This window comes from Papilio machaon, chromosome 7 (genome assembly GCF_912999745.1).
Source record: "Papilio machaon chromosome 7, ilPapMach1.1, whole genome shotgun sequence".
NCBI classification, from domain to species: Eukaryota; Metazoa; Arthropoda; class Insecta; order Lepidoptera; family Papilionidae; genus Papilio; species Papilio machaon.
The window spans coordinates 2818214-2834387 of record NC_059992.1 but is presented as its reverse complement, the minus strand read 5'-3'; the positions used below and the strand labels follow the sequence as shown (position 1 = coordinate 2834387).

Below are 16174 nucleotides of genomic sequence, written 5' to 3'. Positions count from 1 at the left end.
TGCCATACTTTTTAAGTAATTCCTTGCTTGCCTTTTATAACAATTTTTTTGTCTAATATTTGTACTTAAAAGATATGACAAACGTCAGAATATAAATGACTATTCCGGTTTATGCAGTAAATTTTGTTAACACTCAAAGTATTAAATTTGTCTTTCTACAATAATTATCTTCTACAAATAAATACCCATAAAATCTATATTTGCTAACACAAATCTGCCTTTAAAAGTACCTAAATTTTGCCCTTAGATTAAATAAATAAAAAATATAGATTATAAAATGTAGATCGGCAAGTTTTAAATTATTAGCTACAATTAGTTTTTATAAAACTTTGTATAAGTATTTAAGTAACATTAACGTAGGTTTCCACTGCGGAAACAACTGTGTGAAACATTTTTTTTTCAAATGGAATGTCAAATTTTTTGTACATTTGTTTCAACAATGGAAACCAACTTAAGTCTAATTTTAAGTATTATAAGATGTTATTACAATTGCTATGAAATGAGGAAAAGAAAAAAAACGAAATCCATAGACAATGATGAAACTTCATAATATTGTAATGAAGCAACTGATCTAACCCTTTTAAAGAAGATGTATTATTCAAATTTATATCAGAATTATGTTATTATTGTTCAATATTGAGTTGCGATGGGCGTCGCAAAGGGGGCCGGGGCCGCAGCTTGGAGAGGGGCCCAAGAAAGACGAGGAAATTTATAATATATATTAGACTATTTTGAAATACTAGGATGCCTACAATCTCGTATAATAACTCTAAAACTACCAGTCAGTTTTAGATTAAAGAAATTGGACATGTTAATAATCCTTTGAAATAAAAAAAAATACTACTAGCCCTCCCTAGATTTAACTCAGATCATTGGCTGGCGACGCCATTGGTGTAACCGTGAAATGTCACTGCAGTACACTTGTCATATGTCATTCTTGTCCTTCCAAAGATAATGAGTGGGGATGAAAATATATTTTCACAAAATTGTACAATAAAAACACAGTAACAAAACACTGCCCTATATTGTCTGTGTCTATGTGAAAATAAAAAAAAATGATTAAAGATATAATATTGCCATGTCATTACTGAAAACATATTTCTCTGCTATGAAAAGTATGTAATATTATTTTGTAATGGTCGTGCTATTACTTAAAATAAGGAATGTAATTTGATGTAATTTAAAATAATAATGGTAACATTTTTTCTACATCTTTTTTTATTGTATTCTTGCCAGTATTTTGGACATGTTTTCTTAGCGTGTAATTTTTTATAACAATATTATTTAGATGGTTTTTGTTTCGTTAATGTTTCTACCTTCGACTTATACTTTTGTAAATTTAAAAGTTTTATAGTACATTTTGTACTTGCCAAAGACTCTTTTGTATGTGATACATTTACTTTTTTTTTTACTTAGATATAATCTGTATTTCTACGGTAATTTATTTATTAAAGAAATGTTCCGAAATATTTACTTATTTTATTTATTTCAATATATTCATTCATAATAATCTTATTATACATATAAAAGAAAGTCGTGTTAGTTACACTATTTATAACTCAAGAACGGCTGAATCGATTTGACTGACAATTGGTGGGCAGGTAGCTTAGAACCAGGAAAAGGACATAGGATAATTTTTACCCAGTTTTCTTTTTTTTTTTTTTTTTTATTCCGCGCGGACGAAGTCGCGGGTAAAAGCTAGTTGCTTATATATCTTCAGTTTTGACTATCTTGTTTATCAAGTATTCGCCATGGATCTGCCTGTGTACTTTGAGGTTAGAATTGCTGGTAAAACTTTTACCGCAAGTTTTACAAACGTACGGACGTTCTCCTGTAAAATAATAGAAAATGTTAACAATTCTGGTGAAATTTAATTTCTAATGATTAACTGTGTTACAAAGATGACAAGGAAAAAAAAATAATTAATAAAGTAAATTAATATTTAAAAAAAAAAAAATGTGATCCGTCATGGGACGCCTGGCAGATGTAAAACATCGTGTGTGTACAATATGCATAAAATATTAAATATTATAAAAAAATAAATAATAATGATGATGATAATAAGAATAATGATAATAATGATGATAATGATAATAACAAAATAATAATTAGTATATATGTATAGCGTGGCGACCCGTCGCCACGGCAAGCGTCGCCACGCCAACAATTCGGTTTACAAGTGATCCTATAGATGTTTCACATCAAAAAAAAAACGTTTGGTTCAGAAAGGTATTGTGTTGCGATGTTCTAAAGCCGCGTTCACATTTGCCTGACGTGTTGTGTCGTGATGCGTCAGAAAGGTATCGGTCTCATACAATTAAAGCCGCGTTCACATTTGCCTGACGTGTTGTGTCGTGATGCGTCAGAAAGGTATCGGTCTCATACAATTAATATGGTTGCGTGCACACTTCTCTGACGCAGTGTGTCGTGATGGCTTGTGTCGTGTCGCGTCAGTAGCGATCCCGGTCCGCGTCAGTTGGGTGAGGTGCGGGGGACGGCGCAGCGACACGACACAGCGGGTCGGACTAGTGTGCACGCGCACGTGTCGTGTTGTGACGCGTCAGAAGGTATGGACGACGAGCTGATCGAGTACGTACGACAATATAAAGCGATTTATGATACAAAATGTAAACAATATAAGGATCAATCTATTAAAACTAAACTATCTTTTTGTATTTACTGGATGTATCCAATATCTTCTTCTCTTTTTTTGTTTTATTAGAAGTGTTGCCAGTGCCAATAACTGCATATCTTCTTCATAATCTGAATCCGAATCGGATGATTCATGAAAAAACATTGCGAATGTGTAAACTCTCCGAGAGCTATAACGGAACTGATTAAAAATGCGTCATAACGCGTCACATAGATGTGAACAGTAGCCATCACGACAGAAAGCATCACGACACGACACGTCAGGCAAATGTGAATGCGGCTTAAGCCGCCATGATATTTGCCAACCTCAATACCTGTATGTATGCGGCGATGTTTGATCAAAGCAGAACCGTAGTAGAATGTTGCGGGGCAGTACTCGCACTGCTTGGTGCGGTTACCGTTGTGCTTGTCGAGGTGCGCCTTTAGTGCTACTTTACTCATATACGTGTTGGCGCACAGCTCGCATTTGTACGGCTTTTCTTTTTCATGAGTTTTTAAATGACTATGTATCTGTAATAACGTAATAACTGTTGGATGTTATTGACAGTTAATCCTAACTCTATTTTAAGTTCAAATCCGTTATTATCAGCGCCAAAATGGTAAAAATCAAATAGGCACAAACTACTTCTGCTTATAGCCTATCCATATACAGAAGTCATAGTTGTATTAATGGATATAGCATTTTATATTTTTTATAACGAATAAACTAGCGCTCGACACGGATTCGTGTCACTGAACTAATGAAAAGATGGTATGCACTTACTAGTGTTTAGTAAGTGTAAGTCTAGATTTTTAGAACTGACAGTAATATATAGTTTTGTACAAGTTTTATGGCAAAGGAATCACAGTTAGTAACACACATAAAAACATTGTGCATAATTTTTTTTTCTTTTTAAAAATATTGCTTCTTTCGAACTTTCGAACGAATTATTGTTTGAAGAGAACATTTAAAAAAAAAAAAAATTTTTAAAGTGAAAATAAAATTCTTACTCTTTCCGATTTATGCATTTTCAAGCCACATATTGGACACACTCTTGACTTTTGCTTACAAACATGTTTGTCAAGTTTTTCTTGACATGAAAACACTGTACCACAGCCTTTGCAATAAACCTTTAATGCTGTATGTTTTCTTAAATTATGATCCTGTGATAAATAGAAGTATTTTTATTTAACTTAAAACAAAAGTGACTATAAACAAAATAAAGTTTTTTTTTTACGATTATGTTTGACAAAGGAACTTTGTAAAAGGAAAATCATGTACAACTTATTTGTCTTTTTTTTTTTCAATGTTTCTATCAAGTTATTTTTCTCATTTTTTAAAAAAAAGTAAAAAAAAAATCGAGCTTGTAATATATTACCCTCAGACTGCTAACATATTTGGTTGAATATCCGCAAAATTTACAAACATGCGGCTTCACAGTTGTATGTCTTAATACATGTGTTTTAATTTTCCCTTTTGTATTGAATCTGAAATAAAAATGATTTGAAAATATCTTACAAACCATTAATTAGATGTAAAATATTTAATAAAATGCAAACATATTGATGTCTCTCTTATTCCCTCATACAAACTGACAGAAAAATGTACTCTTTCACAGGTGTTTTATGGATTAAAAAAAAGGACATTTATACTAAAACTAGCAGTCGCCCGCGATCCGTCCGCGCGGAATTAAAAAAATTTATTAGTAGCCTGTGTCCTTCCAGACTTATATATATTCATTATAACAATACTAGTTTTTACCCGCAACTCTATCCGCGCGGAATAAAAAATAGAAAACGGGGTAAAAGTTATCCTATGTCCGTCTCCTAGTTCTAAGCTACCTGCCCATCAATTTTCAGCTAAATCAGTTCGACCGATCTTGAGTTATAAATAGTGTAACTAACACGACTTTCTTTTAAATATAAAGATAGGTGGTAAGATTTAAATAAACAGTTTATATTATTCCATATATAACTTCAAACTTTCGTGGTTTTTACTAATATACTATTCGAACAGCCTAGTCGTGGTGAGGGTCCCGTTTCTTACGAACAGTATATATTATTCCAGTCCAGTTTGAATGGATTACAACTGGAAAAATGTAAGCCTACACTAAAATTCAATCTGTTTCTAATGTAGGTTTACGTATTTTCAGTTGTATTCAATCGTTGGATTAGAATAATGTAAACTAAAAAAGTTCTTTACTTACGTTTCCCCACAATCATCACAGATGAACTGTTTATCAGAATGTACACTCGATTTATGTTTTCTTAAATTTCGAGGTGTGTCATATGTTCTATCACACTGGTTGCATTTTAACCTAACCTAAAAAAAAAATAGTAATTATATATAATCAGACCACTATAAAAAAGAACTATCTTGAAATATACAACAAAAGTACTGATTAAATTAAACTTGTGAGGTTATTTTACCCTTTGATTAACATTTTAATAAAAAAAACAGTGTTGTAAAGATGAAGTATTATTTAAGCAACAAAAACACTACTATTTTATTAATAACTAGCTTTTACCCGCGACTCCGTCCGCGCGGAATAAAATGCACACAAGATAAAAAAGTTCCTATGTCCGTCTTAGTTCTAAGCTACCTCCCCATCAATTTTCAGCGAAATCAGTTCGACCTATCTTGAGTTATAAATAGTGTAACTAACACGACTTTCTTTTATATATATAGATAGATACTTATGTATAACTTCTAATAATACATACACTTCCATCATAATGCATTTTTCTATAATGATGCTCCATATATACATGACTCATACAAGATTTATTACATAAATGGCACCTTCTTTGACTATCTGGAGTATGCCGGAATCTGTGGCCTAGTATTTCCGGCCATTCAGTAAATGTTTCATGACATAATTGACACATTTTATCTTTTTTATGACCCTCTAAGTGATCAAATAATTCTTTACTATCTTCAAATGATGCTTTACAAATACCTGAAAGTTTGTACATTTATCTAACTTTTTTAAATGAAAAAAAAAAAAAAATATGAAACTGCATATCAGCAAATCTATTTAAAGGTGTGTGTGAAGTCAATCTGTACTGAGCTAGCATTGTTGATTGTAGCCAAGTCACTTCTAAAATAGGAGGTAACAACTGCCCCTTATAGAAGAGGGGGTGACATTTTTTTTTTTTTAATTGACATTAAAATAATTTGTATGTAGATTACTTTATTTTGTTTACCACATAGTTTTTTTAAATCAAGTTCTGCAGCTCTTTGCTTTTCTTTTAATTTTCGTTTAATCTTTGCTTCTTTCATTTTAGTTATCAGTTTCATTTCTTCTTCATTTTTCAAAGGTATTTTCATTGTCACTTTGTTTTTCTTCTTATTAAGTTGCTTTCTTTCTTCATTTTCAAATTTAACAGGTTGTTTAATTTTTTTCTTTTTTAAGATTCTCTTTGTTTTAGTTGCTAAAATTAAACATATTCATTATTTAATATTATAATTATTAATGATCAGCTTTATATCTTACCAATATTATAAATGCGAAAGTTTAAGATATACGGATGTATGTTTGTTAGAAACTATCTCCAGAACGGCTCAACAGATCTTGATAATTTTTGGCATAGATACAGAACATGGTCTGGCAAAATCTGATAAAACATAGAATAGACAAAACATACCTTCTGAGGTAACATTTGATATAGAAAACAATGGTAATTCAAATTTTTCACTAGTCTCAAAGTTATCATTGTCATAAATATTGTTAAAGGCAGCAGAATCCATTGATTCTTCCTTAAGTTCAGATTTTACTTCAATATATAAACAGTTTTCAGTAGTTATTGTACTATCAGGTTCATCTTTTACTATCTGTAATAAGATAAAATATATTTACTTTGTACTCTTTCTTTATTCTCCTTATATTTTCTTAAATAACTCAAAACAATAGCATTAATTAAGAAAGGGATTAGGATTAGAAGGCTATCCGCCAAAATTGCCATCATATGTGATTTTGATTGCATATAAGATGGTGATGAACTTATTAATACTAGATAGACTATAGTCGCATACTCACGTTCAATATTGCATTTCTCATAACAGATTCTGAGGTAATACACCTGGTCCTAAAATCAATAAAATAATTTACTGTTTCCCAACAATCGCAGCAGATTAGCTGCGACATTTTATCACCTACACATATCTGTAAAAGTAACAAAAACAATGCTATAGTGTCATAATTATGAGACCAAATAATTAATAAGAGTGTTTCAATTAATTTTAATTTTTAATTTAAATGATTATGACAACCTCAAGTTCGGTTAGTAAATTATACTGAATAGCAAATGGCTCATCAAAAGTTCTCATTTCTTTATTGGTTTCAAGACATGCCCGACAAGTAACCATTATTTCCCTACTAGTTTATAATTTGTTTAGTCTAAATAATTTTATTTTAGAGGGGAACTATGCTAATATTTATATTTTCAATATTTTTCGAGTGTCACTCCAAACAAAACTAAACGCGAAGACATCACTTTGTTGTCACTTGACAATTGACATTGACAATTGTTTGTTTCTTTTTTTTTCGCCCATGGCGCAGGCAGTCTTTCGACCATACCGCCTAGTCTTTCGTAGATGACAATCGTTTGTGATTGTCGAATTTTAATTTTCAATATATCTGCCCGTTCCATAAACCTTTATATTAGGGACGCGACATATTGTTCTATACGTACAATTAAATAAATAGTATCCATTTTGAAGGCACACACATAAACATATATCTATATCGTTCTTCCTTAGCACTGAAACTCGCAGGAAAACAACATAACAGTATTCAGTACCTACATAAAGTGAAAGATGAATATGTATACGTAAATACCTAGGGTATGTTCCGATATACACTGCGAGCACTGCACAGTGCTATCACTGTAGACATATTCGTTCCGTTATGGACTGCCAGTATACTGCCGCAGTACCCTAGGGAAATATATGACGTCATAAATCGCCGCCATATTCTACTGTGAGCACTGGCGTTTTCGAGGTAAGGTACTCGCAGTACTTTGATCACGTGATCAGTCAAAACCACCCGAGTGCCTGACATCTTATAAACAAAGCTACAGTTTAATCAGAAAATGTTAAAGTTCTGTAATTAGTTTGGATAAATAAATAAAACAATGGAAGAATTGCAAAAATTAACCTTATTAGACTGTGTTGATAGTGAAAAACATATTCTTTTTATGAAAAAGTACTTATTTTTATTACATTATAAATACAATTTATAATTAATATTAATTAAAATATTTTTAATTTGACAGTACTCCAAAACAGTTTTTTTTTATGTACTAGAAAACTTGAATACACTCATTTGAATGTTGCGTCAAAAAATGCGGCTGACAGTATACGAGATTGCGTTCCGTTTTAAATCGTAACCAGTATAACTGGCTATTAAGGAACGGCTTCACAGTATACTGAATTGACGTCACACTCTACAGTGGTCGCAGTGTATATCGGAACACACCCCTAATGAGTAGTGATGCAACGGAAGTGTCTTACCGGAACCAGAAACGGAAACAGATGTCAAAATTAAATTTTAGCAGAAACGGAAACGGAAACGGAAGCGGAAACAGAAGTGTAAATAAAAAAAAAAACATATTTACAAAATTTTTTTGGTAAGAACAGTTTGTATTCGTTTTTAATTCATTAAGGCATTGGATATCGGTGCCCTTTAGCCTTCAATATATGTATTTTTACTGTGCTGCAATAAGTTAAAATACGTTTTTTGTTATTTATTTTCAGGAAACAAAATTACACTATTTACAAATTAATGTTCGCCAAACCACTCGTGTTGATAAACGACAAATATATTTCTTTATTAATACATTCACTGCTGACCACTCGGATCCGAGTGGGCAGAGCTATTAGTAGCGGCGCCTCCTCCTCGGATCCGAGCGAGGGGCCCGTTCACTTTGTAGTAGCCAGTAAGCCGCCGGCGTTTGAAGCGAGTCCATGTTGCTTTGTGAGGCCACTATGGCAATATAGTCAACTAGCGAAAAAGAGTATTAGTTTCATTCTTACAGTGTTGTAGTGATTAGTACCACGTTCGTACGGAGGCAAACATACAAATATCTTGTATCACATGAAGCTAAGGCTGAACTTTATGTTATGTATGTATATTTTTTAAATATATGTATGTCCTGTAGGTGTGTGTGTATGTGTGGGTGTGTATGAAATGTTACAAGATCTTGAACCGAGAAGATAAAAGCTGGTTTTGATTAGTATCCTTACATGTTTCAATATTCTGGAATTTGATGAAAAACTTGACTTTGTCAAAATCTTGTAACATATTAGTACACCGAAATGCAATCGTGGAACAAATATCTACATATTAGTGAACTAAACCATTGCCATCCCTAGCACTCAAAATGATGATCCCTAGCGCTCAAATACAAAAAACATTATTAAAATATCTATATGTTCAAACACTCCCAGATATACTAAATAAAAATTCACCATAAAAAGTTTTGGCTTCCAGCTGTTACCTTTTTTATTTTGTAAACAGCGAATGTGTTAAGTATCAAAAACACCAAATCTAGATTAGAAAAAGATATAATAATTATTAGGCACTTGACTTGCAATCTGGAGGGCCTGGGTTCGAATCCCGCTATGTACCAATGTGTTTTTCGATTTAGATATTTACATTTATCCGACGTTCCTACGGTGAAGGAAAACATAGTGATGCTGCCTGCACATATCTGAGAAAAAATTTAATGATATGTGTGAAGCGTCACTCTGGGCCAGCGTGGTTGACTATGGCCTAGTCACCCCTAATTTGGGGTAGGCTCTGAGCCCCTCAGTGAGGATGTATAGTGAGCTGATGATAATAATGATGATGATATATTACATGGTTATCATTTATTCAAAAGTACATTTAATAACTCGTAAGTATGAAATAGTCACATTTTGCCAGTTGTCAAATTTTATATGGACAACAACTAGACAGTTTACTCCAGCAAGAGAAACTGATTGTTTCAAACAGCAGCAGAAAATATTACGTGAATTTATCACGAAAAAGTACGTAAACAAACAAATGCGACAAGTGCCGAAAGGCCGCGCACGGACTGCGCGTCTTGCGCCGCGCATTTGGATCTTTCAGCCATCGTAAAGTTCCGTTTTATCTCCGTTATAAAAGTTGCGGAAACAGAAACAGAAACGGATGTTGAAAAGCACGCGGAACTTCCGCACTTGCGGAAACGGAAACAGACATCCGTTGCATCACTACTAATGAGTTCGAAAATCCGCCATGTTTAGCGCACCAAATGTCATTGTCAGTCAGTTCAGCCGATACTTGTCAGAAAGTCGTGGTTTTAATCAAAATAAATAATTAATTATCTTGATTTAAAATAATTGAAGCCAAATGTAAATAATTACGTCGCAAATATGCCACTGTGTAGTGTAATAGGGTGCGGCATAAGAAAAACACCAAATCAGCCATCTTTAACCATACACAGGTACGCTATAAATAACATTAAAAATATTGGTTATTGTTAAGTTTACCGGTAAAATAGAGGAAGAATTACATTATAATTAGCAAGGTTCTTATGTGCAGTTAAAGGTCATAAATGGATTTGACTTTTTTAACTATATTTTGACGCTTAAATAATGTTAATTTAAGCTGGGGTTGTACAGTATTTATCGACTTTGATATCGATTTAAAATGATTGCTTATATAAAATTTCTTATTTTATCATGCTACCCCGCTTAAAACATACAAAAATAATAATTAAAACATATTTTATAGGATCCCAAGAAATGAGCTTAAAAAGAAAAAGTGGCTAGAAGCAATTAGAATGGAAAATATTAAGACAAATGTAAAAGATATTTATATTTGCTCGCTACATTTTGATGATAAATGTTTCAACAAAACTCTGGATGTGACACGACTACGAGATGATGCTGTGCCCTTCAAATTTGTAAGAGTTTGTTAATACTGCATATACATTTATAGTTAGTATTGATGTACTTTTTTGTTATTACATACATATTATTTTACAAAATAATGACTTAATAAATCAAAAAGACATACAAGTTTTTTATTGTGGAATGATGATCAGCAGGATAGTCATTGGACTGTCGGCTTGTTATATAATTCCTGCTCAGTATTTGCAGTTGAAGGCCTTAATATGTCTTCTCGTGCCACTTACCCTCATGGAGACTGCTTGTATAAATGAAATTTGTACTTTTACAGCCTTTGATATACTTGTTGCTTTTACATTATTACTGATTTACTGATATGCTAGTTACGACTAGTTGTGGTCTATGTCATTCTCATTCTATATAACTATTTTAGAAAAACTTATGGGTTTTGTGACTGCGATTCTATCTAAGAAATATATTAGCACAATTTGAATGATAATGTCATCATTGAAGCAAACTTTATGAAAAAAATACTGTGGTATAAAAATACAATTATTCTAAACTAATATTTCAATATTTTGCAGCAACATTCCAGCCAACATAAAACTGGAATATTAAAAGAAAATCAGTTGGAAACAATTCCTGTTTCGGTCGCCACTACAGTTACTACACCTGTTCATAGAACTTTAGATGTTGGAATTCCAAAAGTAAGTTTTTTTTTTAATACAATGGTTGCTATTAGCTATGAATTATCTTAATTATATTTGTTCTACAGCAGTAGCGCCAAAACTACCGTGCTAATTTGAATCTATCAGCTATAGTTACCGTTCGAGGTGGTTTGGTTTTGAGACTGAGTGAAATAATATCATTTGCTAAATTGTAAATTATCTTTAAACAAATTATCGTATACTCGGTGAGAAAGAGTATCTCGACAGATTTTTACCGCGGATTCTTGACTTCTTTAAAAACAACTCAGTTTTGCATTATTTTATGAGAAAAGCTGTACTATTAAATAAACAAGCAATTTTTTTTGACAAATGGCATATTGTTGGTTTGACATAGGCAATATATTATGCATCATTAAAGGAGCCGTGACTAGCCTACGTAATGGTGACGTTACAAGAAAAAAAGCCTTTTCCTGTTCTGTATAACCACATAAAATTATTAACATATGAATTGCTGTCGAGCTTTCTAATAATTTAAGATAATTTAAGAGCTGCCAATTTTTGGAAAATATATGAGTAACTACAACTTTGTCTGCGTAGAATTAATAGGTACTTCACTTTAAGGGCCCACAGATTATTAGTTCGCCCGACGATATGAGCCTGTCAAGTGTTCGGAAATGCTAAATTTTGTGACACTGACTGACAGGCCGATATCTTCCGGAGAACTGGTAATCAGTGGGCGCCTTTAGTCTTAGTCTGGTTTTAAACACACCTTTTTTTATACACAGCTCCCCATGACGATGACCGCCGCATGTACTGCTTCTTGTGCTTCTGTCCCTGGCACCACAAGCGTGGATAATCTACCGGTACGTATACTACAAAATGACCTACCTTATGGCATCCTTTCAATCGACCCACTAACCGCCAGTTAGCAACGCTCATATTGAAAAACATCCGAGTGCTTGCCGTCCAGTACTAGTAGTATTGACAAATAACTTTAAACCTCCGAATTCGTGATCGCCTACACGTAAACATAGTGTATTCAATTATAATATTTTTTTATTTCAGAACCAAGGACAAAAAATAAAAAAACTTGAAGATAAATGTGATTTCTTAAAGAAGAAAGTAAAAATATTAAATGAAAAAGTGCGGCGGCAAACAAAAAAAATTGCTGAGTTCCAGACCATTATAAAAGATCTACAGGAAAGGAACCTTGTCAACAACGAGAATTCTATAGTTTTGGAAGCCTGCTCAGGTCCTAAATACCTCTTTAAAAAGGCAAATTTCGTAAAGTGAAGGCTTGCCTTTGGAAAACCAATATTCGGAGGAGACTAGAAAATTTGCCCTTACGCTCCACTTCTTTTCGCCGAAGGCCTACAATTTTGTGTGTCGAACATACAATACATGCTTGCCTCACCCAAGGACTTTAACTAGGTGGTATCAAAAAATAAATACACATCCCGGCTTTTGTGAGGAAGCGTTTGAGGCTCTCCAAAACATAGTTCTAGCTAGTGACACACCTATTGTTTGCTCGCTAATCTTTGATCCCAAAAAAAAGTATTACGGATGAGTTACAATAGGGTCAGAATGTGACAATGACGCATTGGAGCTGGCGAATCAATGCCTCGTATTTTTAGTAAATTACATCAATGGGAGTTGGAAATTTTTCATTACATCTTTGACAGAGCAAAAATGTGAATAGTTAAAAATGTGCGTTCAAAAATATGAGGAAGTAGGCATCAACATTGTGAGTGTTACATGCGATGGGCCTGCAGCAAATTTTGCGATGTTACAAGAGCTTGGTTGCCATTATACCAGAGGACAAACTGATAGCACATTCAAGTGCGGCGAAAGCGCATTGCATGCATTTTTTGATCCTTGTCATATGATAAAGTTAATCTGAAATACATTCAGCGACCTAGAGTGTTAGAAGATGTGCATGGCAGAAAAAAATATTTTACCTATCTGGAGGCGCTTATTAATTTGCAAGAAAGAGAGGGACTGCACATGACCACAAAAATAACTAAAGCCCACATATTTTGCCAAGCAAAAGATGAAAGTCCGTTTGTCAACTCAACTTCTAACTAACTCTGTGGCGGATGCTTTAGAGTTTTGTAACTCTGAATTTTGTGCGTGTGCTCAAAGCGTTTGAAAATTGTGTGGGCACCGTAAGTTTTATAAAACTTCTTAACGATGTGTTCGATTTTCTGAACAGTCAGTCACTGGATTAAAAAAGCCATGTGTCCCCAAAACATCGGCCTTATCGAAGTGCTGTTTGAAGGTGCAATTAGCTATATACGCGGCCTGAGGCTGCCGTCAGGGCAGTTAATAATTGAGTTGACGAGAAAGACTGGCTTTGTGGGGCAGATCATTGATATGAAAAGCGCATTAATTTTATATCGACATCTTGTCGAAAACACAAAATTATTAAAATATTTGCTGTACAAGATCAGCTAGGATCACGTCGAGCAATTTTTTCGGCTATAAGAGCTCTAGAAAAGGGTTTTAACAATAATTCAAATGCCTTAAAATTTAAAGCAGCCTTCAACAGGCTTCTTATTCGATCCGAAATTCGCGACGAAGGGCTCGGCAATTGCGTTGCCTTGGAGCAAGTTAATATTTCAAATAACACAAGCACGTGCCCACAAAACGCCTTGAACGATTTAACCGAAAAAAACAATTTGTTGAAGTGCCAGAAAATTACAGCACCTTATAGGAGGAATACATAGATTGTTGATTTGGTAATCTCAGAATATACCTATACATACTCCTTTTGATAATTCTGACCTACTTGGCTTTTTTTGTAGTATGTTTAAATTATTTTGAATTAGGAATGTCAGTATTATTTTCTTAAGATTGAAGTATGTTATAATAAATTAATTCCGTTTATATTCTCAAATAAGTAAGATGTATAGTATTCAAAAATAACTGTTTAACTTTTATATACATATTTAATATAATCCTGTATCAACTAAATTATATCCAATATGTTTGAGTTAGAATAAATATTTTCCGAATCAGTCTATAAGTGTATAATTGGTTTGAGAGTGATCCCATCATCAACATCCACCATTTCAAGAGGTTATGGGCCCAGCACGCTTCCACATCCACCGTTTCAAGAGGTTATGGGCCCAGGACGCTTCCACATCCACCATTTTAAGAGGTTTTGGACCCAGCAATGCTGATATTTATATTTTTTGGAGCATTTTTCCTGTTTGGAGAGCAAGAATTACAGTTGCAAACAAATATGTCAAGATGGAGGAAGAGTGACAGTTGCAAACAAATTTGTCAAAGATCCATCTACCATTTATTGACGGTGTTGAAAATGATGAATGCAGAGGCGGATGAAGTGATTTTTGAAGAAACGGTTCAAGAAGTGAAGAAGAGGTGACCATCGACGGTGTTGGAAAAGATGAGAGTGCAGCGGCGGATGGAAGTGGTTTGTGAAGAAACGGTTGAAATGAAGATAGAATAGAGAGGGTTGCTGTTGATGTTGTTGAGTTGGTGTTGAAGAGTTGGTGTTGAAGAGTTGGTGTTGTTGATGTTGTAGTTGTTGTTGATGTTGTAGTTGTTGTTGAGTTGTAGTTGTTGTTGAGTTGTAGTTGTTGTTGAGTTGTAGTTGTTGTTGAGTTGTAGTTGTTGTTGAGTTGTAGTTGTTGTTGAGTTGTAGTTGTTGTTGAGTTGTAGTTGTTGTTGAGTTGTAGTTATTGTTGGAGTTGGAGTTGTTGTTGTTGGAGTAGTTGTTGTTGTAGTTATTGTTGGAGTTGTTGTTGTTGTTGGAGTTGTTGTTGTTGTTGGAGTTGTTGTTGTTGTTGGAGTTGTTGTTGTTGTTGGAGTTGTTGTTGTTGGAGTTGTTGTTGTTGTTGTTGTTGTTGTGTTGATGTTGTTGTTGTTGCAGAAAGTTGTTGATGTTGTTGTTGTTGCAGAAAGTGTTAGTGTAAGGGTTGTTGATAATTTGGTGGAGTTAATAGATTCGGGCAGTGGAAGCGTGGGTGTGAATCAATTAATTTTTGTTAGTGGAGGAATATTCTGAATTTTTCATTTTTTCTTTTGCTCAGTTTTGGACTTATGGTTTGACTTTTAATACAAGGTCAAATATTTTACAGTCTAATATATATTTTAACGGAATTCAAATGAAATTTTTAAGAGAAACTTTTACAGGATTTTTTAATATCTCCATCCTTTATAGTTTATTGTGTTTTTCTTGTGGTTTTAGAGTTTAAGAGTTTGTGGTTTTGTTGAGAGAATGTTCTATTGTTTTTTATTATTGGTGTTTTGTTGATAACTTTAAATATTTGGGTTTTTTGTATTTGTCTGTTGTTATGATGTATATTCTGAGATTAAGGGGGTGTGTTGATTTGGTAATCACAGAATATACCTATACATACTCTTTTTGATAATTCTGACCTACTTGGCTTTTTATGTAGTATGTTTAAATTATTTTGAATTAGGAATGTCAGTATTATTTTCTTAAGTTTGAAGTATGTTATAATAAATTAATTCCGTTTATATTCTCAAATAAGTAAGATGTATAGTAATCAAAAATAACTGTTTAACTTTTATATACATATTTAATAATAATCTTGTATCAACTAAATTATATCCAATATGTTTGAGTTAGAATAAATATTTTCCGAATCAGTCTATAAGTGTATAATTGGTTTGAGAGTGATCCCATCATCAACATCCACCATTTCAAGAGGTTATGGGCCCAGCACGCTTCCACATCCACCGTTTCAAGATGCTTAAATAGCACGCTTTCTACATATGCTGACTCAGTTGTTATTAACATCGCAGGATTTGTATCGAGAAAATTATCCCGCAATATAAAATGTCAGACGTTTGCTTCGTTATTGTTTGGAGATCCGAAAACGCTGATTCATCTTAAAACAAGAGGTGGTCTGAAATACCCATCGAAAGATGTTGAAGACAAAACGAAAAAGACAGAAAAGATCATTAAACCTACCTTGGATAAGTCGATGATATATATTTCAATTCATTG

The 16174-nt window shown here is 33.2% G+C and overlaps 3 protein-coding genes and 1 long non-coding RNA gene across 4 annotated transcripts; 2 read left to right on the top strand and 2 right to left on the bottom strand.

Moving 5' to 3' along the window:
- Positions 1–1657: 1657 nt before the first annotated feature.
- Positions 1658–5926, bottom strand: LOC106714036 (zinc finger protein 85). Its single transcript, XM_045678730.1, has 7 exons — positions 5839–5926; positions 5356–5591; positions 4839–4954; positions 4011–4119; positions 3643–3795; positions 2967–3162; positions 1658–1831 (listed from the first exon to the last, which is right to left on the bottom strand). Exons 1-7 carry the CDS (start codon positions 5912–5914, stop codon positions 1707–1709), a joined length of 1011 nt encoding a protein of 336 aa, XP_045534686.1. The 5' UTR covers positions 5915–5926; the 3' UTR covers positions 1658–1706.
- LOC123721128 lies at positions 5916–7026 on the bottom strand. The gene is made up of 5 exons (XM_045678617.1): positions 6905–7026; positions 6672–6797; positions 6280–6466; positions 5994–6066; positions 5916–5934 (listed from the first exon to the last, which is right to left on the bottom strand). Exons 1-5 carry the CDS (start codon positions 6998–7000, stop codon positions 5916–5918), a joined length of 501 nt encoding a protein of 166 aa, XP_045534573.1. The 5' UTR covers positions 7001–7026.
- A 2900-nt stretch (positions 7027–9926) lies between these two features.
- Positions 9927–12104, top strand: LOC106714071 (THAP domain-containing protein 2). The gene is made up of 4 exons (XM_045678616.1): positions 9927–10101; positions 10392–10563; positions 11092–11214; positions 11961–12104. Exons 1-4 carry the CDS (start codon positions 10031–10033, stop codon positions 12102–12104), a joined length of 510 nt encoding a protein of 169 aa, XP_045534572.1. The 5' UTR covers positions 9927–10030.
- Positions 12105–14143: 2039 nt separating this feature from the next.
- On the top strand, positions 14144–14578 carry LOC123721147. The gene is made up of 2 exons (XR_006756156.1): positions 14144–14253; positions 14295–14578. It is a non-coding gene; the product is annotated as an uncharacterized LOC123721147 (long non-coding RNA).
- Positions 14579–16174: the final 1596 nt, after the last annotated feature.